The following is a 27918-nucleotide window of genomic DNA, read 5'->3' on the forward strand; positions in this document are numbered from 1 at the left end:
CCTTTAGAACTGCATCTAATTCTCTCTCTGAAGGGTGTGTTAGCTTTTTAAGGAAGGAAAAGATAGAAAATCTATGTGGAAAAGGCTGCTATGGATTCACCAAACTCCATTTTCTTTTCCTCCTGTGGACACAGCTGGACTACATTTCCCAGCCTCCCTTTCAGTCAGGGGAGCCCATGCGACTCCAATGTGGCCAATGAATGTGCAGAAATCTTGGGATGCTTTGCTAGGTTTGGACCATTAAATTCCCCATGGGTCCTCCTTTCTGGCCTTTCCCCTAGTCTCAACACAGAGGATCCGAGAGAGTACTCCAGGGCCCTTGGGACAGAAGAGATGGAAACAGACTCTGCCTGAGTGTGGAGTAGAATCCCCTACCCTTGCACCATGGACCCTCACTAAATTGTGACATCAGGAAAAATAAAAATTTGTTGTATGAACTCCCTAAGATTTGGAGTTGTTGTTACTGCAGTGAGCCTACTATAATTAATATATATATATATATATATATAATATGTGTGTGTGTGTTTGTGTGTATACACAAATGTAAATACATGTGTATATGTGTGTGTGTATATATATTTTTTTGAGATGAAGTTTCACTCTGTCACCCAGGCTGGAGTGCAGGGGTGCAGTCTCAGCTCACTATAACCTCCACTTCCCGGGTTCAAGCGATTCTCCTGCCTCAGCCTCCTGAATAGCTGGTGTTACAGGTGTCCACCACCATGCCCAACTAATTTTTGTATTTTTAGTAGAGAGGGTTTTGCTACATTGGCTGGGCTGGTCTCCAACTCCTGAACTCACATGATCCACCCACCTTGGCCTCCCAAAGTGCTGGGATTACAGGCATGAGACACTGTGCCCAGCCTGATTTATACATTTTATGGCATATTTTAGAAGTTTGATGCTGGAAGATGCCAGAGAGATTTACTAACATAGTCCACATATTTTGAAAAGAAGAAAATGCTAAGTGAAATGATAGGTGGCCTTTAGAAATGATAAGGAACATGTAATAACATAAAACAAGTTATTTCAAACATTTAAATAAATGTAAGAAATGATTATAAATACTTAAGAAGAAAAAGAAGACTCCATGAATAGAAAAAGAGAAAAAACCTGGAAGGAAATTTATGAAAAAATTAACAGATTTGTGTTGGGGGGTGCTGTAAGTGATTTGTTTCTCCTTTGCCCTACCTTCCTGAATCGAATACATTTTTACTCTAAGAGTAAAAAATAGAACAAATGAGGTTGTCATTGAACAAGCTCCCTTCATTCACATCTGCTGAGGCCCCAGATGCTGGAAGAGAGGCCATGAGGCCAAGTGTCTTCAAGGACTCCTGATTCTTCAAGCCCTTTATCTGCAGGCAGTCCCCAGCAGCCCAGACTTCCCTTCTTCTGTGCCCTCCCCATTGGAGTCAGGCATGAAGCGTGGGGGCCTGGGGCAGGGCCACACATGGGACTCACTTGGTGCTATAGTTCTCCTTCTTGCCATAGGCGTGAATGATGCCCAGGCCCTCCATGGAGGAGGAGACATGGGAGAACCAGGGTGACCAGCTGACTTTCTCCACCTTCTTGAGGTTTTGGACTCCTCTGTGGAAAATGCTGGAAGAAAATTGAGAGAGGCCAAGTGGGCCACAAAGTGAGGTCTCATCAGGCTTGCCCTCGCACATACAGAGCCAACTAGGCACTCAGCACAGTGCTTAAGTCAGAAGTGGTGCCATCTAACTGGAGATGAGGAGTAGGCCTGCCATTCTGCAGCAGTGCCCATCCCAGGTGTGGGAGTGGCTGGGGCGTGAGAACCGTGAGTCTGCTGCGCCTTCATTTTGCCATAATGCTAAGTGTTTCTTGTATCAGGAAAGTCTCGCTCTACAAGGCATGATTCTAGTCTTCAAAGACCAAAATTTCTCTCATACAGTGCAGCTCCTAAATATCAGCCAACCACTTTTTGGTGTCCAGCCAGAGAAAAAGTGATCTGTTCTAACTCTGGAAGAAAACCCAGTGTGTCAATTACCAACATGTGGCCTTCTAAAGGCATTTTCAAAGGTAATTTTGGATGAACATCATCATAGCTGACTTTAAAACCAAACCCCCATGGGACGTAGCTCCTATTCATGTGGAAACTCCAGAAGCCCTGGTGAGCAGGAGACCAGGGACCTCGGGTATGCACAGCAGCTGGCTGGCCCCCAAGAGAGAAGACAATCAAACTTCCAGACTCTCAGCTAAAATGAACCCAGGGCAGCAAGGAGGGAAGCCTCATTAGTGCAGAGCAAAAGTGGGTTGATTGGAAACACTTGGATAGTTCAGGCAGGATGAGGTCTGGTCTGTCTTGTCTTTATAGCTAGAAGGGTGGGTATAGAGCTGAGAAAGAGCTTTTACTAAATAAATCAACGGCATAAACAGGAGGACAGACAGAAACAACAATCAAACACAGGAATGACAGAAAGGAACATGAGCCCAAAGAATCCATTGTAAGAATGACATCCAGGACTTGCTTTTATCCTGTAAATGACTCTCAGAAATTATTTGTATTTGGTCACCACAATAAACCCTTGAGTTTGGTGACTCAGCCGATTTCATTTTGAGGCAGAAGAATAGAGTCTGGAGGCAGGGAACCTAAGGCCAACTCACACTGACTTCCTAGAACTAAATCAAAATGAAACCCCCAACATTTCCTGCCTAAGTAACAAAAGGATCAGAAGCTACTCCCCTTGCAAAGCTACCCTGGCCCTTTTCTGTGTGACAGATGAGAAGCTGAAAGTCCCTCTGATTGGTCCCCTCCCACAACCAAACAAGCCGGTAGCAGGCCAAGTTCGCTTAGTACTAACTTCGTATAGTAGTAACTTCATTTGTATCGCAGTAACTTTGTGACTTCACTTCAGCCTCTGATTGGTCACTTTTTGCCACGAATCAGACTGATCATGGGCCACTACTTCATTTGCATAGGGTGTACACAAAGTAGCCAATGGGAAACCTCTACAAGGTATTTTTTTAAGCCCCAGAAAATTCTGTAACTAAGCTGTTAAGCCCCTATGCTCAGGCCTGCTCCCACTTTGTAGAGTGTATTTTCATTTTTAATCAATCTCTGCTTTTGTTGCTTCCTTCTTTTCTTGCTTTGTTTGCGCGTTTTGTCCAATTCTTTGCTCACAGGTGCCAAGAACCTGCCGATCCTCCGCTGGTAGCAATTTCACTTCCTCGGGGCCACCACAGGGACAGTGAGAGACAGCAGCAAGAGTCCAGCTCTCCCAGCTCCCTAGGGCACAGTGTAAGCTCCCAGGGCCACACCTGCCCTGTCCCTGTACAGAGGCCAGCTCTCCTGCCCCAGTGCATCTCCACATCTGCATTTGCCACTGTCCACGGACACCATCAGCACACTTGTTGAACGGAACTGAAGCATCCAAAAATAAACTCTTAACAACAGTAGAGCCTCATGGTTAGGAACATATCAGCAGAGAAGTGGCAATCATGGTTACCAGTTTCTTGACCTGGGACCAATGCTTTAATTTCCCAATAATTTCCACCTTTCAGGGTTGCGCTGAAGCTAAAATGCCAGATGTAGGCAAAGCACTTAGCATAGCATTTGGCATTTACTAAACCAAAAAAATAATTACTCAGCCTTGTGGATTTTTCCCGATGTTATAAACCCATTTCCAACAAACTTGGGGGCTCATCCATGACTCTGTTCCCCCTCTGGAGCAGTCCTTGGACCTCTCTTGTGGGGAGGTGCCCCTCCGACCTATTTGCAGTGGCCCCAGGGGAGAGAGCCAGGACTTACCCAGTGCAAGAAATAAACCTGGATTCTTAGCAACGCAGCAATACAGACAAAATAGATTCCAAACCATGGCGACCAGAGGCCTTAGCCAGGCAACCTCATGCACAAGCCAAGGTAGGAAACGTTGCAAAGGGACGATGAAGTACTTCCTTGATGGTTGACTTCTGGAGGGTAGAGCGTGTGGGTGAATGTGGTGTTGTTTGCGAATGAGGGATTCTTCCTGGGTCCACAAGGGGCAGGGTTTCAAAGGCAGGAGTTTTCTGGCTCCACCCCTCCATCCAGGAATGTACAGTTCCTTGTCTAGGTTTCCTGTGCTTGGGCTAGGTGGAGAAATGCGGGTGGACTTCTTTGTCCAAAAAGCCTGCTGAAAGCTCTGGGAGGAGGGGGCTCCGTTGTGAACCAAGCAGCCATTCCAGTGTCAGAGTCAAAGATCAATCACTCCAGAAGAAGTTTGAAAGAACTCCTCTCATTGGACAAGAACATGAATGGGAAGGGAATAACTCCAGGGTTAAAACTCTGCTGCTCCTTACCTCTACGGATATCCTTCTCCAGATTCCCCTCCCACAACAGTGTGAGAGCGCTCTTTCTCTCTCTCTCTCTCTGCCTAATAAATCACTCTCTGCAAAACTCTTTGGGTCCATGATGTTTATTCTAATGGTAAGCTCACTGCACCTCCAGGGCCCATTTTCCCATTCTTTGGGGTAAGAGAGGCCAAGGACCTCGGATTGGGAAACTGGGAGCGTCTTTGGGACTCCCCCGCTCCCCCCCCACTCCGCCCCCCTGACCTTGGTTACATGAATGGCAACAAGTCCTACTGCTGGGGAGTGGCCAAGGAGGATGGCATGCATGAGAAGAGTGTAAGGGACCCTCAGAAGGGGGAAGGGAGAAAACAGGCCAACATCCCAGGGCAGAGATGGTGAGAGATTCCCAGCTTTGGGGGTTGAGTCTTCCATAAACAGAACAGGCAAGAGATTCCCAGCTTGGTGGTTGAGTCTTCTGTAAAAACAGAATAGGCAAGAGATTCCCAGCTTGGGGGGGTTGAGTCTTCCATGGCAAATGATAAAGTATTGCTGTTTTATTTGAACTAAAGGACTGATCCTGAAGCCCACAGTTGTCTGGCCAAAATTTGGGTTGGATGGGGATTAAGTCTGTCAACTCTTAAGAAAAAAAGAGAGAGAGAAAGAAAGAAAAAAAATTGACTATGCTCTCTGTTGGCAGCAGGGGCCGTTCTCCTCTATTCATTAAGAGGAGGAGGAAAACAATCAGAGAATAGAATAAAGTCAGGAGCAGTCTCACCTAAAAAGGGTGGCGCTGTTACCCACGAGCAGGCCACATGTAACTGGGACCCTTTAGACCATCTTCCCTCAGTTCCAGCTCCAACTCCTGCTCCCACCATCCCCATTGCACTGCTTTCTCCTCCCTGAGCAGGCTGCTGCCTCAAAACCCAACCCAGAATTCCCTACTCCCCCGTATAACCAGGTTCTTGGGAAAGCACGTCAAAAGCCAGATCATTGCCAGCCTGCATGTTCTTCCTTGAAGAAAGGGCTCTGGCAGGAGATAGAGCAATGCAAAAGATATTCAGAGTTTTCCTTTTCCCTCTTCTTCCAAGGAGTCAGCTTCAGTTTCAAAGCTTTTTTCTTTTTCTCTAAAGAAGATGCCTCAAGAAGGAGGCACAGTTAGTTTTGTGAAGCCTCAAGAAGGAGTTGCAGTTGGTTATGTGAATGCTCCCTTAACTGCTTCGAAGGTCTGGAGTCTAAAGACAGAATTTAAGCCATTATTAGATGATCCAGATTGGGTAGCAGAACAGATTGATCAATTTTTAGGTCCCCAGATATATACTTAGAGTTAATGTCCATTCTAAATATTCTCTTTTCAAGGAAAGAAACAGTAGACTTGGAAAGCAAGAGAGAGAGAGAGAGACAGAGAGTCAGAGAGAGAGTAAGAGAGAGAAATAGTAAGAGAAAGAGACAAAGTCAAAGAGAAGTCAAAGAGAAAGAAAGGCAGAGAGACAGAGAGAGAGAGACAAGGAGGCAAAGAGAGAAGGAGACACAAAGGAGAGAAATTAGGAAGAAGAGAAAGAAATATTAAGAAAGTTATAAATATAAGAATGTGGCTTACACCAGGCATGGTGGCTCATGCCTATAATCCCAGCACTTTGGGAGGCCAAGGCAGGTGGATTACCTGAGGTCAGGAATTAGAGACCAGCCTGGCCAACATGGTGAAACCCCATCTCTACTAAAAATACAAAAATTAGCTGGGTGTGGAGGTGGCTCATGCCTGTAATCCCAGCTACTGGGGAAGCTGAGGCAGGAGAATCGCTTGAACCTGGGAGGTGGACGTTGCATAAGCTGAGATTGCACCATTACACTCCAGTCTGGGTAACAAGAGGGAAACCCCGTCTCAAAAAAGAATCCATCTTTAATAAGGAAAGTTATTAAACAAAGTTAGAAAGTTAAGATTGTAAGATTGTCTCTGATAGTTGTGAAATACATCATAAAAAGGAATTTATGCAAGAAATATTGTATAATTTTTGTTTTGAAAGTGTAAGCACGTTTTGAAATCTTAATTATAAAGGAAATTTGGTGTGTAAACATATCAGCTAAAGTTAAAGAGGTATTATCCAGATTTTCTGTAAACTGGACATCAAAATAAAAGCACAACAGGTTTTTCTTAAATACTAACCTGCTGTTTAACAAAGATTATAGAAAGTCTCCTAGCACAGGCACCACGCCAAGAATTTCCAGTACACCAGTACCAGCCTGGAGACCACCCTTCCTCATGCTGCTAGCCACCAAAACTGCTGTTCGCACAACAGAAAAGAGATAGACACATCACACCCAAGTCAAGAAAGTGCCATCACCATTAGAATCATGGGCTGTTGTTCCGGGATCAGACCATACCGAGTTAAAGCTAAGAAAAGCGTAGTCTATCTAGCTTTCCTTTCTTTTTCTTTTCCTCCTTTAGCCTCCCCGTCTTGTTATTAATGTGATTAGTTCTGGCTCACCTCATGTTGTTGCTTTGATGTCTGTTTAGTTATGACTAGAGATTTGCTTGCTGCTTCGGAACGATGTCTCTGTCCCTCTTAGACTTCCTCATATTAGGAAGATATAATGCGTTCCTCTAAGGATACTAGTATTCCAGGGAATAGTAGCCGTATTTGTGATTGGTATGAATCAGACTCTTGTCCCTCAAAAACAGAATCTCTATGTTCTGCTTAGCCTAATGTCATATGGAACAGCAAAGGGTTAAGATAGACTGCTTCCACAGGTCTTTGTCCATCCTTAAAACTACAAATCCACTTCATCAAAGGAATTACTCCTTCTAGCTGTCAATATAACCAATGTAATCCTATACAGCTACTATTGTTATTGCAACATCTGAAAACTCTTCTCCTTCATTAAGTCATATTTATGGTACAGTACAGGAGATGACATTTCAAGAAAGGGTCCTAAAGAAATTTTTGAAATGTACTTTATTGCTCCTTCAACCTCTTTATCAATCACTCTTCCTAGACATAATGACAAAACCAGAGTCTCAATGGTGGAAGCAGAGGACCTAAGGCAAACCATAGCCATTGAAACCGGATAAAAGGACGCAAATGCCTGGTTAGAATGGATTAAATACTCCGTTTGCGCCTTAAATAAATGCCACTGTTATGGTTGTGTGCACGGTAGGCCAGAGGCCCAGGTTGTCCCCTTTCCACCTGGATGGTCCCCAAATCAAGGAGACATGGATTTCTCAGGATTCCAATGCCTGGAATAACAAATTGTGCCAAGTTCTTCCACTGCTATTTCCTGAGGTTCAACAGCCTGTGGGTCAGCCCCCGAGAGCCATACAGCCTCCATTTCACAAGATGAAGTTTGCCTCATGTCCCTCATGACAGGAGGAGAACTTACTGTTCTTTGGAAACTTAACAGAATGCAGTGAAATCAGGCACTTCTGAGAGCTGGCTCATCAGTCCTCCCTTACTCATCCCTGAATGGATGTGTGGTGGTATCGTAAAGGACCTTTACTGGTACTCTGCCAAATAATTGGAGCAACATTTGCACACTAGTCCAGTTGGCTATCTGTTTTACCCTGGCATTTCATCAATCGGAGAAAGAGAAATTACAACATCAGCAAATAGGAGAAGCTCCTTATAGGTCTTTTGATTCTCGTGTGTACTTAGATGCAAATGAGGTCCCAAGAGGAGTTCCAAATGAATTTAAAGCCCAAGATCAGAGAGCTGCAAGCTTTAAGTCAATGTTGCTCTGGTAGGTAACAATTAATAAAAAAATGTAGATTAGATAAACTACATTTATTACAACTGACAGCGATTTGTTAACTATACCAAAGACGCTGTCAAAGGAATAGCTGAACAATTAGGATCCACTAGCCAGTGGCCTAAGAAAATAGCATAACCCTAAATATGGTATTAGTGGAGAAAGGTGCTGTTTCTGTTATGATTAAAATCTAGTGTTGTACCTTTATTCCAAACAACATTGCTCCCAATGGGAGCATAACAAAAACCCTCCAAGGACCTGCTGCTTTGTCAAATGAGCTAGCTAAAAATTCTGACATCAATAACCCTATTTCAAATTGTTTCAAAAGGTGGTTCGGTCAATGGAAAGAAACCATAACCTCAATTCTTACCTCTCTAAATATTCTTATTCTTGTTAGATGTTGTGTCATACCATGCATCCAAGGACTCAAGTAGAGGGTAGTAGACACAACTCTTACTAAAATATCCCAACCCCTCCTCCACCCTGTTCAGATAGATTACTTCTTTTAGAAGAACAAACAGAAGAACTGAGTCAAGACATGTTAAATAAGTTTGAAGCGGAATTATAAATAGAAAAAAGGAGGAATCACAGAAAATGAGAATAATTAAAAGGTTCCTCTTCAAACTTTCCTCTTAGTTCATTACAAATAAATAATAGTTTCTTCAAAGGTTAATTTACTTAAAGCTTTTGCTGGCCAGGTACAGTGGCTTATGCCTGTAATCCCAGCATTTTGGGAGGCCAAGGCAGGTAGATCACAAGGTCGGGAGTTCCAGACCAACCTGACCAATATGGTGAAACCCTGTCTCAACTAAAAATACTAAAATCAGCAGGGCATGGTGGTGGGTGCCTGTAGTCCCAGCTGCTCAGGAGCTGCTCAGGAACCTGGGCGGTGCAGGCTGCAATGAGCCAAGGTTTCCATTGTATTCCAGCCTGGACGACAGAGTGAGACTCCATCTCAAAAAAAAAAAAAAAAAAGGCTTTTGCTAATAAACTTAAGGTGGCTGTTAGTCATAATAAAGGAATAAGTGCATCCCGTGTTCTTAGTTCTTACACTTTAACCTAGATATTTGCCCTGACATGCCCAGACAAGCCCAGGCAAGTCTTAGGTCAAAGCTTATTCCCCTTCCTTATTTGAAAATGGTATCGCTGCTCTAAGCATTCCTCAAGTTACTTCCTCTTTTCCTTTGTTTTCCTCTGCATTTACTTCTTCAGAAACTTTCCAGGTTTTTAGCCAATCAGGTCAAGCATAGAATGTGAGATCCCATTCTGACCAATGGAAACTGAATACAGCAGTAGGATGATTGCATCAGGTTATGAAAGTTATAAATGTCCCTGTCTCCCTTGTTCAGGTGTGCTCTCGGGGCAAGACTGCCAGCGAGTTGCACCCTTCCTGCAGGAAGTAAAACTAGCCTTGCTGAGTAATCCATTGTCTCAGTGTGGATTTTCCCAAAGTTACAAACCTGTTTCCAACATAGACCATCAGTGAAGATAGCAAGCACTCAATGCTCAATATCAATATCACCTGATACCCAGTCACTGTGCATAGTGTGTGTGTGTGTGTGTGTGTATGTGTGTTGTTTTCTCCTCTAAATAGCACATAGGCCTACTGTAAGAGAATGAGGAAGCCTCTAGCAACAAAATCACCACAACTATAAGGAAATTAGGTAACACAGCAGCCAACACTATGAGAATAAACACCACCATAGAAAACTGCTGTAGAAAGTCCTCTGCGTGAAATGGCAGCCCCACATCCAGCTCGTCCATATCCTTGGAAAAACGGTTCGTTACCCTGCCAGTAGGAGTCATGTCAAAGAAGCTCAGTGGGATCTTCAAGATCTGTGGAGAACGGTAGAGAGTCAACTGAAGTCCAGGTGCATGCTTAATAAACCCCGCCACTTTGCTGTTGCTGGAATTGTGAGCACAGGGCCTGACCTTTTTTCCAGGGCACAACACAGTGTGTCAGGTGACCTCGGGAAATGGCGGACGCACTATAATCTTGTGGCCACCATGAATAAGCGTGAATGTGGGGGAGAGTCAGTCTCTGTGCAGAGATCCCGAGAGAACCCCTATAGGTCAGTCCTCCCGTCCAAATCTGGGATGCAGCCTGAGACGGGAGAGGCTGATGCCTTTGTCAGAGGAAGGAATTTTGTGCCCCGTGCAATAAAATGCCAAGTCCCACTTTGTCTCTTTACCTCCAAAGTGTGGGCCCCACCCATATGCTCTAGCCATGGCCCTCTGAGCCCGTGGCTGCCACCCACCACAGTAGTGAAATGCGGAGGGGGCTGGAAGGACCTCTTGTCACACTCAGGGCTCTTTGGAGCAGGAGATGCTTTCTTGGCCTGCACATCTCTGCTGCAGCATGGCCTCCCCTGCCTCCACCGCCAGCCCAGGCTCAGGGCTGCTGATCCACCCCCACAGCTCCCTGGAATCTACCTTCAGTTGGTAATTTGCTATTTCGGACACCCTTCCCAGTCTAGACCGCAAGATCTATGAGAGCTGTGGCTGTTCCCAGACCCCAGCACCGTGCCTGGCACACAGCAGGTGCTCTGTAAACTTGTTGACTAAGTAACAGGGCTCACCTACAACGCTTGTGCCATACCTTACCAAACACCATGTCATACAGTGAGAAGAATGCCATCAGTGTGAACTTAGTGAAGGTAAAGCCTTTGGTGTCACCAAACACCAGCACGGACACCATGCTTGCAGCGTACACCCATGGTACACATGCTGCCTGATGCCTGCCAGCACTGCACCAATCTCACACATGGTCATGTTGCCCTGGGGCCCACAGATCACCTTTGGAGAAAAGCAAGAGAAGCACCAAGAATTGATAAACTGTCAGGAGAACAGGAATTTTCCAGAGAACCTTTCCAGAGAGAAGAAATTAGAAAGAAGTATATGACTGTTTTGAATGAGTCACGTGGGTACAATTGAGTCTGTTCCCTTCCCGAGTCTCTGAGCTTTGTGTGTTCCTCCTGCTGGCACTCATGACCCCAAGGGGCACCTGACTTGTGAGTTCAGCACAGTCAGTGGGAACAACAAAGCACAGAAACCAGGTGGTAGCCGGGCAGACATCCCCAAAGCTCACTGCGCCTCCAGAGACTAGGAGCAATGCTGGGCAGGGAGGAGCAGAGAGGCAAACCGGGAATCATAATTCCATGATGCTGGAGGAGTAACCCTCAGGCAGCCCAGAGCGGACAGAGGAATGGACCTTCAGCGTGCTGAGCTGTGTAGCAGCAGCCACCAGGCCTTCGGGGCGACTTGGGGGGCTTCTGTGTGTGACAGGCCAGCTCCACAGTTCCTTCCCTTTCTTTCTCCCAAGGGGTAACTTAGAGGGTATACTGCCCTGGGGTCTTTGCTGGAGAGGATACCCAGTGAATACAAGTGGCTCTCAGAGGATTCAAAGGATCTGTGGCTCTGTCCTGCCCAGTGAGAACACACAATTTTGCCAGCATTTCTGGGGAGAGGGCATCTCCTCGACCTGAGAAATTGGCCGTTTCATTTTTCTCTGCTCTGTGTGCTAAAAGTCAAGACTGCCCATGGGGAGCAAACAAGCATCTTTCTTCTAAATGCCATTTTGCTGATTACAGTCATAATGGAAATGTAATCCAGAGGTGGCTGATGGATAAACATCCTTAAAAGCAAAAGTATCTCTGGGGAGCTGAAGGCCCAGCTTGAAGAGGAGACATTCCTGTGCCTTTGATTGTGCCGGGGCACCAGGGCCAAACATGCAGTTCAGCCACCATGGCAGTGTGCTTAATCAGCCAAGGGCAGTGGGACTCCTGGGGTAGCACCAAGCCTGGGAGGAGGCTGCATCTTGACCCGAAAACTCAGGCTCTCCAAGGACAGCACTCTTGGTGAGGTAGGATGTGGGAGAATATGTCTATTCCAGAGATAGGTCTCTATTTCTGCACAGAGCAGGCCACCCATTGGCCTCTCACCCTGGAATTAGCTTCAGAAAGCTGTGCCCAGCAGCCTCTCCCCTGCCCCTGTCTCCCCAGTGCCACCTCTTTTTGGTTGTCATAGCAATGGAGCTGTACCAAATGTAATCATAGAGGATGGGCTGGCACTCCCACAGCATTCCCCAGGGCTCCAGGAAAGCTTTGAGACCATTGACCAAAAGCTGGGAGAGCTCCAGAAAGCTCGAGAGAGAGCAAACACATCAGTTCTTCCCAGGAAGGGCCCTGCAGAGAAGTGACCCCCATGGCTACATGGCAGTTGCTGGGCCTGAATCTAATGCTTGCCCATCCTGTTCATGCAGAGAGGACTTTGGGGAGAAGAGCCACGTGGGACCTTCTGGCACCAGGCAGAGTCTGTAACAAGATGCCAGTTTCTCTTTAGGAAGACACAAATCTGTGTTAAGCTTTAAGCTTTCCTGGAGGAAACTTCAGAGGCTGTGAAACTGAACCAATCTTGTATGTCCCTGATTCCAGACATGCTGGGGCACACATCTTCTTTAGGCAGCCCTTTAAAATCCGACACTCGTACCTAAAAGTATAGACACCCTGCTTGTCTTGCAAAATCAAAGAGGATTCCAGGGATTTGAGTCCTGTGGTATAAGCATCTGACCTCCACTTGTTGAAAAGGGCAGAGGGGTGCACGTGGGCTCATGGCATGGTGGTGGAGGCAGTCAGATGCTCTGGCAGCAGCGTTTTACTCCAAGACACAGACTTGGCATCTTCCAATGCCAAAGGGAAACTCACCTGTGAGCCCTTGTCACAAGTTACTGAACACAGAGCTGCCGATCATCAGGAGGAAGAGGAACACAGTGACGAGAGAACGGAGGTGCCCTGCAAGAGGAGGGGAGAGGCCCAGGGGGCTGCAGATGTGAGTGCGTGGCAGAGGCTGACCTTCCTCAGGACCCAACCATGGTGGGAAATTCAAAGCCTGCAGGAAAAGGACCCCCACACCTGGAAACCACCTGTTAGGCTAGTGTGGCACATCTGGGTGTTGAGGCCCTGAACCGTGGGGACAGCTGTTCTACCTGGTTGGAAAATGGGTCCAAACAGTGAACATACCTGAAAAACCACCAGTGTGCACTTTAATAGAACTAACTCACTAGTCTTTAAAAAGAAACCAAGGAAGGCTGGGCACGGTGGTTCCCGTCTGTAATCCCAGCACTTTGGGAAGCCAAGGCAGGCAGATCACCTGAGATCAGCCTGGCCAACCTGGTGAAACCTGGTCTCTACTAAAAATACAAAAATTAGCCAGGCATGGTGGTGGGTGCCTGTAATCCCAGCTACTCAGGGGGCTGAGGCAGGAGAATCACTTGAACCTGGGAGGCGAAGGTTGCAGTGAGCCGAGATCACACCATTGCACTCCAGCCTAGGCGACAGAGCAAGACTTCATCTCAAAAAAAAAAAAGGAAAAAGAAAACCCAGTCTCACTAGAGAGAGACAGGGAATGAAGCTACAGGCATGCTTTGCACAGTGAGATGAGCATTTAGTATGGAAGGCTGGCAACGGACTGGCCACTGCTGTATGGAGCCACTGGAGTGCAAAGGGTATGGTTCATGCTACTGCTCACTCCACTCCAATAAAAGAGTCTGGCAGCTTTAATGGAGGTAAAGAATGATTCCATTTAAAAGGCTGTATTATCAGACGTTAGTTTTTAGGAGGGGAAAAAATAAAAGCATTGATAGATGGCCCTAGCGTAAAGAGGGTAATTGTTAAAGAAATCATAAAACGTGAACCCAACAGTTTAAGACAGGATTTTTAAAATGCAAATTAAATCAAGATAGCTGTTGTTTTATATCAAACCTCCAGAAGCCTTAATGTATTTGTCACATGTTTTCCAGGTGACACAGTTCCTTCCTAGGGGGATTCAGTCTGGATGAGCTGGTGCGCAGGAACTGTGGAGATGAACACATGTGCCATGGCACTCACTGCTGAGGCAGGGGCCCATCGAGGCAGGCACAGCCCCTCTTGGACTCCTCAGCACCACTAAAAGGACTGTGACACGTCCTTCTACTTGTCCCACGCTCTCAATTTCCAACACTTTTGCTCATTTTGTGCTACTTGGTCCTCAGTACAGCCCTGTGAAGTAAGCTTCTGATCTCTTGAGAAATATTTATTAAGCACCTACTATGTGCTCAGCCCTGGGAATGCAAGGGTTGTCTTGGTATAGTTCCCGTAGAAGCAGCACCCAAGAAGAGCCTATGAATACATGTGGCTTATCTGGGAGCCAAATGGAGTAAAAAAGGGAAGGCAACAATAAAAGGCATGTCACCAAGCCAGTGACCACTGTGAGCCACTGGGGCTTCATCCCATGTGGAGAAATCTCAGAACCAGAACAGACACACACTCAGGGCTTTTCCACGTGATGATAGAGATCTGGGATTTTTCTATACTGATTCCTATCAGCCATGGGGTGAGGGCCACTCCCTGGGTAGGGCTGTTAATTCCCCAGAACTTCCAGCTTGACATGTAGCTGGTATCTCCTAGAAAGAGCCCCCAGGCAAAGGAATGCAGAGGTGGGATTTGGGAGGGGGCTTGGCATGCTAAAGAGGTAAGGGCACCTGTGTCATCTGCTGCAGAGTAAGCAAGAAAAAGGCAGGTCCAATGTTCTCAGAGTTCACGCCATGCAGAAGAAAACCAGCGTATCCCCCTAGGTCGGCTGCTGCATGGATACCTGATTCCCCTGATGTCTGTCCCAGGTCCTTTCCATTCCCCAAGGGGAAGGGAAAGTGACGGTCAAGTTCTCATGGAAACACAATTTTGGAGGAAAGAGATGTTGGCTAAACAGCTCCCAGGAGCCAGTACTGAGTGCAGCTCTCTTCTGCTTCTCCACAGAGAAACATGAAAATATCAGCTCCAAAGCAGAATCATACACCGTACTTAGCTTTTATAAACAGCGATAAATAGAGTTAGAAGAGGGGGCACCCTGCATATGGACTCTGTGCACCCTGGCCCACCAGAAACATTTTCACACCTCAAAGGCACCTTGCTGAATAGAGCCACCATTATACTTGCTGCCTGGGAACCTGGAGCTCCTTTGAAAATGTTCAGCCCGACTTCAGCTCATTGTGTCTCCCTCTGAAACTGCAAAATGAGGGAGATGCCTCAGCATGTGGGCAGATCTTAATGAACGGCATCCGGGAGCACAAAAGGAGCTGGTCATGTCCCCTTGCAGCCCGCAGGCCAGGGCAGTGTGCTGCTGATGCTCTGTTTGCCTCGGCTGTGCCTTAGAAGATGCTGTGATGCCAGGCAGGTGGACAGTGTTGTCTGTAACCGGTTCGCGAGTGCCTCCCCTCCTCCAGCTTTCACAGCCTTTGATAGCCCAGTTGTCTATCATTGAGGACCTGGTCTCTCTCCAGGGTGAAATTTCACAATTACACTTTCCTCTCCAGTGAAGGGTGAGTGATTAAGTGAGCAGCAGGGATTACTCTCTTCACGGAACCCCAAATCCCGGGCAGCCTGGGGGTTTCTCCAAAATGCACAGAAGAGATATCTGGGTACTTGAGCCCTGGAAGCCTCTGAAAGACAAAAATTTGTTGTCTTTCCGAATGTGCATGCATTCATCACAAGTGCCATTGAGGATGCCAGATCTCATCGATTCGAAGCCTCACTTCTTTCCCCCACATTGTACCAGCTCTGGAATCTGGATGTGCCTTCCATTTTCTACTATGTCATGTCATTCAATTAGCAGAGGTTATTTTTTCTTTCCAAGTGGGAGGTCAAATGGTGGTGGCATTAAAAAATGGATGGCGTCTTAAATGTAACAAAATGTGCTAAGTTTTTTTTTTTTTTTTTGACTGTGCATTATTGAGGAACAGAACTCTAACTTGGAAAGCCACTTTGCTGTGTGTACTCTGAGGACTATTAACCCCATCCTCTCTGTGTCCACCACAGGGCAGGGGACAGAGTGGGTGCTGTGAGGATGTGGAGTGAATGAAGGCAGGGTATCTAAGGAGGAGAAGAGGTGACCTGACCAGCTGGCTCTCACCAGGCTCATCTTCCACATCTCACCTCCCCACCTCCCTGGAATCTCTTCCTGCCCTCAGCCTCAAGCCCTCCACCCTTTCCCACCTTCTCACTGCAGTGTCCCCAGCAAAATCCTGTACATGCTTGAAGGACCAGTCCAAAGGCTGCCCCGCTGTGAAGCCCTCCCTGACGTGTGTTTCTCTCACCCAAATTCCCCATTACTCTTACTGGTTCCCCACAGTTACCCATCTGCCTGAGTCCGCACCAGACCACAAGAGAGAACATGGGCCTCTCTTCTTGCTCTCCCTAGCCCAGCTTAGTTCCAGGCACACAGTTAATGCTTAGCCTTTATCTGTTGAAAGAATGAATAACCTTGTCCCACCTCGATCCCTTCACGGCTTCATAATCCGTTCTCAATGCTCCCCATAAAGAGTGGGAGACAGCTCTTGGGTCTGCCTTTACCTCTAACTAATCCCTGTACATTAACTCGATCTCTCCAGCTCATAATAACTATTGAGCATCACTGTGTGTCAGGCACTGTGTGAAGCACATTATGTATATTTTCTCATTTAATCTTTACAAGAAACTGTGGTTGGTACTATTTCCTCATTTTGTGGATCAGGAAGGTAAGTAAGGTTCAGAGTGGCCAAGAGTCCTGCTCAAGCTCACAAAACTAGTAAGTGGGAAAGCCAAAACTTGGACTTTGGCAGTGGAGCCCCAAGGCGCACACTATCCTAGACCATCCAATTCTAGCTACTCAAAATGCCACGCACAGTGTCTACACTGTATGTATCCCAAACAGTAGATGCCCAACACATCCTTAAGCGTATGTGATTGAGGGAATGAGTAGTAAATATCTTTTCTGTCTACAAATTCTGAGCCTGTTTCAGATTCTTTTCCTTCATCTTTCTCATTTCATATAGCCAAAACTAGGGTGAGAAAAAAAGACAGATCAGTGTCCATTCAAGCCAAGGACAGTAAGAAGGATGGGATTCTAACCGATCATACCAGCATCTTCCTCTCTCTCGGCAGGTTCTCCTTGAAGGCTTCCACCTTTGCTTCATTATGAAGGTGTTCAGGATCCTGGAGACAAAATGAAATTCCTTCTGAAAGCTAAGTGACAGGACCTCTCCCAGGCAGAAAATCCCAAGGGGTTCCTCCCCAGTCCCTCCCACACCTGCCCAGGTGTGAGTTACCTTGAGCTGCAATCCTCGCAGGTCGTGAATCAGTTCTGCATAATGCCCTCTCTCCTCCATTAACTCCTTGTGGCTTCCCATTTCACAAATATCTCCATCTTCTAACAAAGTAACTTCATCGCAGGACTCTAAGAACTGCAGAGGTAAGCGATGGAGAATCAACTTCTGCCTGGGTAAGAGGATGGAGAGCCCACGCCAAACTTCTCTAACATTAGTTAGCACCGTTGACGTTAGGGGCCAGATAATTCTCTGTTTGTGGGGCTGTCTTGTGCACTGTAGGACCTTTACCAACCTTCCTGACCTCTACCCACCAGATGCGGGTAGCACCCCCTCCCGGAGGTGTGACAAGCCATCATGACTCCAGACACTGCCAAGTGCCTCCTGGGGGCAGACTGACCCCTAACAGAGAACCACTCATCGAGTACCCACAGGTCTCATGAGTACAAAAGAAGCCAACCAGCCTTTGGCCGTCACAGTGAAGCACACTCCATCTTCCTTTGCCACTGCTCCTTCAATGAGCTGCCTTCTTAAGAAATCTGACCATGGCTGGGTGCAGTGACTCATGCCTATAATCCCAGCACTTTGGGAGGCTGAGGAAGGTGAATCACCTGAGGTCAGAAGTTCGAGACCTGCCTGGTCAACATGGTGAAAACTCATCTCTACTAAAAATACAAAACTTAGCCGGGTGTGATGGCACGCACCTATAATCCAGCTACTCAGGAGGCTGAGTCAGGAGAACAGCTTGAACTCAAGAGACGGAGGTTGCAGTAAGCTGAGAAGGCGCCACTGCACTCCACCCTGGGTGACAGAGCAAGACTCCATCTTAAAATAAATAAATAAATAAATAAATAGAAAACTGATCATGAAGATTTGGAAAATAAAATTGACAGTCACTGCAGGCAGGACTTAGTAGGGAGGGGAAATACGATCTTCAGGAAGGTCTTCCCCTGTTCTAACATGACAAGGCTCCCTCATCATCCCTGTTTACCCCAGAGAAGCAGACCACGGTGCCGACCCCAGACAACTGGCCGCCTTCCCTGGCCTGAGATGTTTACACCAGCTTTATGTATGAGATAAAAACACAGCTACATTTAACGCTGGCATCTCACATTTTGCCCAAAGCACTTCTGGTTTTTTTTTTTTTTTAATTTGAATTCCCTTCATTTCTATATCATTCCTGAGACCAGGGAGTTCTGCTAAGAGGGGTTTCCTTTCATTTTGGAATGAGACAGAGCCCTCCCCACAGGATCAAGGAAGCCCCCTCCTAGAGGTAGGTAAAATGCTGAGATTGAAAATGGTTTGACCTAAAGAAGCCTTTGCAGTACAGGCCAGAGGTCTTCCCCGATACGCACGTTCATCCAAGGTCAAATCAACCTCTGCTGGTCTTGATTACAAGCTTGAAATAGCTACATTCGGCCATTGTACACTTGATTCAGTGAATAGGGAGGGTACCCAAAGGCAGAATGATAACAGTTCTAACAGCTTGGACAGCTCCAGCCCTCATTCCTCCCTCCCACCGACTGCCCAGCTCCCTGTCTTATCAGCTCATTTTTCAGATGGGGAAACTGAGGCACCGTAAGCCTGTTCCAGTCTCACAGCCTTTTCTGCCTGCGCCACAGCACACACTCCAGCTCCAGGAGCCTCCCAGGGAAGCCCCCTCTGGCCAGCAAGCCCCCAGTGCACTCCAGAGATATGAGGCAGATTTGAGCAGCTTTGTTCTGCAAACTGTCACTGAATCTGCCCTTGGGTGGTATTTCAGTGGCCGCTCCCAGGCTCTTTTCACTTGTTTCCTTAGAAAAGCAATCCTCCACCCCAACCATTCAGAAGCACCCAGATTGCCTATGGGCCTGAGAGTAGGAGCAGAGGGGATGGGCTCTAGAAAAGCCCCAGGGGCCAGGTCTGGGGCTCTGAGTCCCATCCTCCCTGACAAAGGACAGTGGGACCAAGATCCAGTGCCACCCAGTGGCTGCCTGCCTCTTCCAACATGACAGGGGAAGGTAAACTCTGAGGAGGTGGGCCTGGTGTGAAGATGGCTCCTGCCGGAGGGCATACCACTGGTCAATCAGGGCCGAGGTTATGATTCCCCTCATGAAGACTCCTGGAGGGACAGCTGTGACCCACGTCTGTAGGGACAAGGCATCCCCCTCCAGGTCCCCACAGCCCTAAGAGGACAGCCCTTCCTGCTGCAGGGTATCTCCAGGGACATTCCCGGTGCAGATCAGGGGCTGCCATGTTTAGCGTCTGGGCTAAACCAGAGCCCATTTGTAGTCACTTCGTGGGGGTCTTGAAGAAATCCAACCTCGTCCTCCATCCTAACTCCTCAGAAGGAGAGCTGGACCAGAAGAAGAACCAGGAGGTCTTGTCCACATCAGTCCAGTGTGATGCTTTCTGGAGGTGCTCAGGCCCACTCAGAGGAAACCCAGACAATCCTCCTGTGCAAAATTCGGATGCCTGGAGCTTATTCCAGGGCCAGAACTGTAGCCCTGGGCAAAGGTCGGGCTCAAGCTAGGAGCAGCATCGCAGCAATGGGAAAGCCTGGTTTTACAGGGTCTTCAAGCTGGTCCTCCCTGGCTTCAGGCTGGTCCTCTTGGCCATTACTGGATGGTCCTAAAATGCTGGCTGCGGCATCCTGTAGCCATGGCAACCTTATTTGCTGCTGTTGCCCCTCCCTCTCCACCCTCACTTGACTTACCCTTGCAAGGCAATGAGACCGGCCTCCTGCCTCCAGACCAGGCCCTTATGTAACATGTTCTCTGCAGGTAGCAGGAGAGTAAAGACAGGATTCTTGCTCTCTTGCCCCAGTAGGCCTCTCAGCATAAGTCAGTCCCAAGGACTCTCTTGTCGGGCAAGGAGGCACCCATGTGCACATATGACCACACATGTACACACACATGCACCGCACTCCTTCCCCCACACATCTCTGGGAACTCCCTACAAAGAGGGGAGAAGAAGATGGTCTGGAAGCAGGGAAACCTGCCTTGGGAGGAGGATGCTCTTGGATTCCCACCAGGCATGAATGTCTCTTGCATCCCTGGCTCTCTCCCCACATTCCAGCAGAAGGCCGGCAGATTTAGGCAGAAAAGGAGGCTCTGTGAGAATCAGGCACCAGCCACACCCATCCTGTGACCTCCTGGATCCTGCATATCTCATCACCTGCAGCTGGTGGGTCACCAAGACAACCATCTTCCCCCTGAGCATCTTCTTAATGCACTCCTCAAAGACATGCTTCCAGAAGTGGGCATCCACGGCCTACAGGGGGTCATCCAGTAGGTAGAGCTGATGGTCAGAGTAGACAGTGTGGGCCAGGCTAATCCACTGCCTCTGCTCCCTAGGGAAATTGAGGCCCCACTCCCCAATCTATGGATGAGGGGGCTACCATTACTATTATTACGTTTGCCAATCTGCAACTATTATTTCTCTGTGGACAGGGGACAGTAGGGGCTATTACTACTATTACTACATTTGCCAATCAGCGACTACAAGACTCAGACTGTTCAGCACATCTTCCTTCCCTCAGCCCCTCCCATCTTCAATTTCCTCCCACCCTCCTGCTTCCTATGGCCCTACGAGCCACAGTTTCTGCCCTAGGAGCAGAATCTCTGCTAACCATGCCACATATGAAGGATGCTAGATCCATCCTTCAAAGCCCAATTCAAGTGCCACCCTCTCTTCCCTGAGCCACCACCCTCTGTGTGTGACTGCCCATCATCAGACCACCCTGAAGTTCTTGGGCAATGGGAGCTTTCTGGAGCTTCTCAGGACTCAGGGGAAAGACAAACACACTGACCCTCACCACGTCCAGGTTCCTCCACCCTGTACAGGGCCCCCGGCCATACTAGACACTGTGGTAAGTGGAGGAGCTCCACTTGTCTGCCTCTCCAGGAAGCCCGGTGTGGGCAGCGGTGACTAGGGCAGAGCTCTTTCCCATGGGGAGGGAGGGGTGCCCGACTCATAAGACCCCAGCACAATTCGGATCCCACAGGAAGGGGCTATGTCTTTATTATCACCAAAGGGACTTGTGTGAGCAGAGAGCAGGGGGGATTGCGGCGGTGAACCAGAGGGAAACGTGGCTGGGTACAGACGGAAAAGAGAGTTCCTATTTTGTTTACTGTTGAGCAACTATCCCATCCCTAGGCAGCTCTAAGCCCTGTGGAGAGACGAGCCTTGTCTCCCTGGTTCATCATCACCACTCTAAGGCTTGGCACCAGGCTGGGCACAGAATAGGTGCTCAATAAATATTTATGGAAAGGATGATTGCTTACTGTAGGTGATTCTATCCAATGGAACCCAAAGTGGACCCCAGGTGTTCAGCCAGGCACTGAACTAGGTGTGGGGTGGGACACACAAGCTGAACAAGAGAAGTGCCCTCTCCCTTGAGAGCTCCACGTGGTTAGGTTAGTTATGTACATAATAGCAGTAGCAAGCAGAATTTCTCAAGTGCCTGCTGAGAAGCATCAACAGAGTACTTTGAAGCAAATTATTCAGGTGGTGTGACTTGGGAAAGCCTTCCTCGAGGAGGTAGATTTGGGGTTGAAACTCAAAGGGTTGTGATGTAGCAGGAGCAGAGACTTAGAGGCTAGGAGGTGAGTGAGTGCTTTGGCGGACAGGTGGGAGCATGGCCTGGAAGTGGGAACCAGGGCTGCAGTGTGGGAGGTTTCAGACGCACGCCAGGAAGGCTTCATGGCCATTTCCTTGGGGAGACAGACTGAGGCACCAGCAGAGAAAGACACCTGACTGGTCTTTCCTCGGAAAGCTTTAGCATTCTGATCTCCTCTGGGGCTCCAGGGCAAGGTGAGGAAGATTGTCCAGAAGGCACAAGAAGGGTGGGAACCTAAGATGGCAAGGTGACTCCCCTGGGTCTCTCGGGGTGGCAGACTTAGCCCAGGATGGAGCTAGCACTTTGGACAAGCACCCTAGGGGGCAGTGTTTGGAGGTGACCCCTCTTCTCCCGCCTGGGCAGAGCTAGGAAGGCAAGAAGGGGCCCTGGTCTGGAGGACAGAGCCGGCGCCCTCGAGACAAGGAAGTAGTTTTCACCAGAAACCTTTCCCAAAATGACAGGCGGATTGGGAGTAGGCCCAAGAAGTGACCACACTGTGCCAAACACCAGTAAGTTTGATGCCATGTCCACTCTACATCCAGCAAGTGTAGATCCAGAGGGAGAATTCAGAACAGGTGGAAGCTGAGTTTTGCCCACAAGTCCTGGGATCACTCTGTCTTTGGGGCATCTGGATGTGGAGCAGGGGCCTCCTGGCCTCAGCCCTTTGGACCTGAGCAAATGTGCTGCATGCACTGCAGTGGGCTTGCACTCCCAGCCCTGCTCACCTAGGTCACGTCTCCATAGGGGAGGCTGCTCAGGTCCTTCTGGAGGCTGCAGACACAGACTATGTGCTGATACCTCTGAGTACAAAGCTCAGAAGCAGCTGGGTGAGAAAGACCCCAAGCCCTGCTGCCCTGGGCTGTTTCCACAGGCGCTGCTGGTGTTGCTGGGGCAAGGGGTGGCGGGTGCTATGTCCAAGGCTCCCTGGCCAGTCGCTCTGTCTTCAGTAACCCAAGGGCAGTGTCCCCTTGACCACTGGTCCCTCCCCTGACCTGATGCAGAGTTGATTCAGGAATGGCCCCTCCCCTGGCAGGGTTCTTGCCGCGCGGGGAAGAAGACAATGATGAACATGAAGCCCTGCATGGAACACAGAGGGCGCCAACGTGGGAGTCAGAGGAGGGGTCTCCTGTGGAGGCTGCAGTCACCGGGGATGGCCTTCTAGGGGGCACAGGGCTGAAGCAGGACCATGGGGGGAAGAGAGGGTGTGTGCGAAGGAGACTAACAGCGGGGTGCTGGTTGACCATCAATCATGACATTGACATTTGCCCAGCCCCTCCACAGAGCTACTCCAATCACCTTTCACTGCTATTCAGTTGGAGAGAATGGATTTTTCTCCCCTGGGACAACTCAGGACACTGAGCAGAAGGAAACAGCACCTGAGGTGAGGGGTCAGAATGGGAGAGAGAGTGGGACTCCTGCTCTTCGGGCCTCTTAGTCTCTCCATTGTGCCTGCTCAGCATCACCCTCTGTCTTGCCCTGCAGCCAAGGCTTTGGGGAGTTTGACAGCTGAGACCTTAACCAGCTCTGTGGCAGCAAAGCCACCAGGACCAACACCCTATCCTGCAAAAAGCAGCAAAGCTGTGGGGTTAGCCCCACAGCAGTCCCCAGGGGCATTACCTGCTCTGCTCCAGGGGGAGGGCTTTGGGGACTTCTGGCACCGAGGAACCTAGGAACATCCATGGTGACTGCAATGTCATCCCCATGTTACTAAAGATGCCCACATCCTCCTCCCTCGGCTTTCTCTGCAATTCAACCTCACTCAGACAGCCCCCACTGTAAGCAGAACTGTTCCCCAGCATCACAGAGCCCCTGCACAGCTGCCTTGAGGACCTCGCTCCTGCTCCGGATGCCTGGAGTGCCTGGGTCAGGTTTATGCCCCCCTTAGCAGCTGCTGAGCACTGAGACTGGGCCTTTAGGTTTCCACCTGCTCGGCGGGTTTCCTGCCTCCACAGGGGTTGATATCATTAGCATTATTGGCCTCAGGACCCTCTTTCCTTCAATGAGTGACAATGGGCAGGCCTCACAACTCAGTCTTCAAAAGACAAACCTTCCCAAAAAACAGGCAAGGAAGAGAGCAGGCAGGTGCAAGCAGGTGCCCTCCTGGTTGCACGCAGGCCCTGGAACAGAACCTGGGCACGGCCCGAGCATTCTGTCCACACACAAACTTTAGAGTTGGCATATGTAGAGGGGCCTTGGGATCAGAGAATGAGCTTGAATCCAGCTGGGCGACCTTGAACAAGTGACTGTGCCTCTCTGATCCTCATTCTCTGCTCTATAAAATTGTGCAAACAACTCTTGGGTTGTTGTGAGAATGAAGCAGAAAAATATACAAAGCCATCAGCACTGTGCCTGCTGTGCTGCAAATTCCCCATCAGTGGGGGCCATTATTACTATTACTACATTTGCCAATCAGCGACTATGAGACTCAGACTGTTCAGCACATCTTCCTCCCCTCAGCCCCTCCCACCTTCAATTTCCTCCCACCCTCCTGCTTCCTATGGCCCTGAGAGCCACAGTTTCTGCCCTAGGAGCAGAATCTCTGCTAACCACGCTGCATATGAAGGATGCTAGAGCCATCCTTCAATGCCCAATTCAAGTGCCACCCTCTATTCCCCGATCCACCATCCTCTTGTGATCTCTGCCACCTTGAAACAATCTGAGCACAGTCTCCTGCCACCTGGCACATCCCTCCCTGGTGTACTGTCAATTCTGTGCATTTCTTATAACTCCTCCCAGGCTTGAGTATATTAAGGGCAAATATATAACTGAGCCATCTCTGCCCCCATGTTGCCCTGCATGCTGCAGGCATTTGGCACATATTTGCCCTCTGAACGTCATTTTGATGAATAAGGCAACCCTCTGTCCAGTCCACTTCCACAGAAAAAGAAGGCATTCCAGGTGGGTGGCACAGGCCAAGAGATGCTGAGCAGAGTAATTTGGCTGCACTGATCACTGACTCCTGCACTGATCACCTCCCTGCCACACCTGAGCCTCCTGGCCACAGGATGACATGGCCAGGGAAGAAGGGGTAACTGACAAGCCTCTTCCTGGGAACATACACGCTGGCCATGCCAGCCAGTAGGGACAGAGTTGGTGGGTAAGATGGGAAAGGCCAAACCACTGCTGGAGAGCTTACAGCCAGATTCCTAATACCAACTCCAATTCTCTTAATTCAGCATTGTGATGCCTGGGAAGGGTTCTGAGTGACCCAGCTGTCAGACAGCTCCAGCTCCAGGCAACTGATGTTGATCTGGAGCTCAAAGTCTAAGTCCAAGACTCAACTTGACATTTAATAGCACTTCATACCTTGGAGGGTCAACTCGCCTCTCTGGGCCTTTTTCTTTATCTATAAAATGGGGATATAATGCCAGGATCCCCCTAAATAGGTGGTTATGGGACTCAAATGAGAGAATGTACATAGCAATACACCAAGCTAAGCAAAGAACCATAAAAAGCCATTACTTTCCAGAGCTTAAAGATGATGATTCAATCAACGGTGAATTGGATAAAGAAAATGTGATATACGTACACCATGGAATACTATGCAGCCATAAAAAAGAACAAGATCATGTAGCAGCATGGATGCAGCTGGACTTTATTATCCTAAGTAAATTCACACAGAAACAGGAAACCAAATCTCACTTGTTCTCATTTATAAGTGGGAGCTAAACCTAAGGTATGCACAGACATACAGATGGCAACAATAGGCACTGGGGATACCAAAAGGAGGGAGGGTGAGAGGGTGAGAGGGTGCAGGGATGAACAGCTTCCTCTTGGGTACTATGTCCACTAGAGAGTGAACAGGAGCAGTAGAAACCCAAACCTCAGTATCACACAATGTGCCCCCATAACAAACCTGCACCCCCTGAATTTAGGTTAAAATTAAAATTTAGAAAAATCAAACATTTCAGAAGTAGGGGGAGAATCACTCCAGAAATGTCCAAGGTAATTATGGAACTAATCAGTTGTTAAATGTTCTTAGAGAAAATATTTCTTCCCAAATTGCTCTCTGTTCATTACGTACTATGGTTATTACAAATAATACTCACAATTTTCGTGTTGAAAACATTTACAATATACTCATTTAGTACTTTTGAAATATATAATGCATTAAAATGTATTACTGTCACCATTGTGTACAATAGCTCACTAGCGCCTATTTCTCCTAATTGAAACTTTGCACCCTTGGTCAACATCTCTTTTTTCCCCACACTCCCCTCTCCCCCAGCATCATATATCAAAACATAAAGGTGCACCCCATAGATAGATGTAACCATTTAAAAATAAAATAACATAAAAAATTGAGTAATTATAAGTTGAGCTTTGTTTTTATTTGATTAGATCATTCTGAGGACACTAACGGTGATAATATATCCTGAGAGCTCTGATGTCGATTAATAATGTCAGGGCTGATTCAGTACATACTTGCTCATGATTTCACACAGTTTTGGGTACTCAGCCTAAAGCAAAATTGCTGGATTCCTATTTCTCTAGTCAGGCCACATATGTCCTGTTGCAGAGAAACTTGGAACATATGCTCCTCTGCCCTGGGAATGAAGTGCCAATTCTATCCTGTTCCCAGTGTGCAGTCGCAGGTCTGCAGAAGTTGCCTCTCCTGAATGCTTGGCTCAGGAAGAAGACAACCAGTGTCTTTGTGGATCTGATGAATGTTTAATCAGAACTCATTAAACTCAGAACCCACTTAGCAGTCATTACCGACAGCATCGGCATCTGTAGGAGTGTGTACCAAACGCAAATGTGCCTCTTGCTTTAAAAGTTAATATTACCTTTTGTGATCATACTTTCTCCAAATAGTATGTTTTTTTTCTCACATTTCTATGAAAGATCCATGCCTGCTGTGTAACGTAGGCCAAAGTTCCATTGACTGCCACCACCCCTTTGCGCAGGTGCATATGGAGCAACAAGACCAGAGAAGTTCAGGAGCCAAGCCTTGAGGACTTTTCCTGAGTGCCCATTGCACCTGGCCACCCATCAATTTCATGAGCATTGCTTACAAAGGTGGAAAAGTATCAACAGAACGTCTTGTCCATGCACCAGAAAGCCCAACCACGCAGATGGAGAATCTCAAAGTCGAACACCTGCATAGGGCCAAGCAGGGAATGTTTAAAAAGAGGCAGTGGTGAGCCCTGCTACAAACTGGAGAGCTCGGACTACAGGGCTGCTCCCAGCGCACATGGCACCTGGGCCCAACTACAACAGGATGTCCTCTGAGCAGACTCTTCACAAGAGGCTCCCCTTCCTCCAGGTGCATTGGCTGGATCCAACCTGCTCAACCAGCTCCTGGGAGCAGGGCACAGCCTGCACGGCTGTACACCTTCCTGCACCTTCAGGAAGCCACCTTGACTCAGTTGCATCATTGGTGGCGTGCAAGGATGCAGGCCTGATGGGGCAGGAGTTGCTAATTTGTCAAGAGGAGTCAAAGATCCAGTTGTATATGAAATCTTTGGACTTTTAAAACATTCAGCAGGCCAGGCGCGGTGGCTCATGCCTGTAATGCCAGCACTTTGGGAGGCTGAGGCAGGTGGATCACAAGGTCGAGAGATGGAGACCATCCTGGCCAACATGGTGAAACCCTGTCTCTACTAAAAAATACAAAACTTAGCTGGGCATGATGGTGCATGCCTGTAGTCCCAGCTACTCGGGAGGCTGAGGCAGGAGAATTGTTTGAATCCAGGAGGCGGAGATTGCAGTGAGCTAAGATTGCGCCACTGCACTCCAGCCTGGCTCCTGACGATAGAGCATGACTCCGTCTCAAAAAAAAAAAAAAAAAAAATTCAGCAATCCACTTATAACTATTCATGGGCTCCTATTTGCGACCCTGAGTACATACATTCATTTAAGATGACCCCTCATGGCGGGCATCCAATAGACAACGGTAGACATTCGTGGGGATGCAACATTCAAAGCTATCAACAGAGGGGACATGTGGGGCAGGCCACAGCGCTCAGGGCTGATGTTCACAGGGCAGTGGCAGTGGGTCCAGGGGCAGAGAAGGAGAGTCGCCAAGGCAGCCAAAGGATGTGATGCCATTTCACCTCAGGAATTGCGCAAGGGGCAGAGAATTCAGTTTGGAGAAAAGACCATCATGATAACAATAGTCATTAGTATTTTTAATGTGTAGGGTAGATTCCGTGCACTGAATTAAGTGTATGCT

The 27918-nt window shown here is 48.1% G+C and overlaps 1 protein-coding gene across 1 annotated transcript in view; it reads right to left on the minus strand.

Annotated features, from left to right (window-relative positions):
* The window catches only part of ABCC12 (ATP binding cassette subfamily C member 12), a 76082-nt gene that overhangs the window by 23551 nt on the left and 24613 nt on the right, over positions 1-27918 (minus strand). Inside the window, 16 exon segments of the mRNA XM_078358393.1 lie at positions 1462-1599; positions 8808-8831; positions 9662-9864; positions 10628-10746; positions 10749-10824; positions 11400-11548; positions 12756-12818; positions 13788-13830; positions 13833-13885; positions 16814-16879; positions 16950-16985; positions 16988-17033; positions 17147-17281; positions 20300-20503; positions 22469-22555; positions 26546-26656. Coding sequence (XP_078214519.1) covers positions 1462-1599; positions 8808-8831; positions 9662-9864; positions 10628-10746; positions 10749-10824; positions 11400-11548; positions 12756-12818; positions 13788-13830; positions 13833-13885; positions 16814-16879; positions 16950-16985; positions 16988-17033; positions 17147-17281; positions 20300-20503; positions 22469-22555; positions 26546-26656 — 1553 coding nt within the window.

The sequence above is a fragment of the Callithrix jacchus genome, chromosome 20 (genome assembly GCF_049354715.1).
Source record: "Callithrix jacchus isolate 240 chromosome 20, calJac240_pri, whole genome shotgun sequence".
Classification (NCBI taxonomy): Eukaryota; Metazoa; Chordata; class Mammalia; order Primates; family Cebidae; genus Callithrix; species Callithrix jacchus.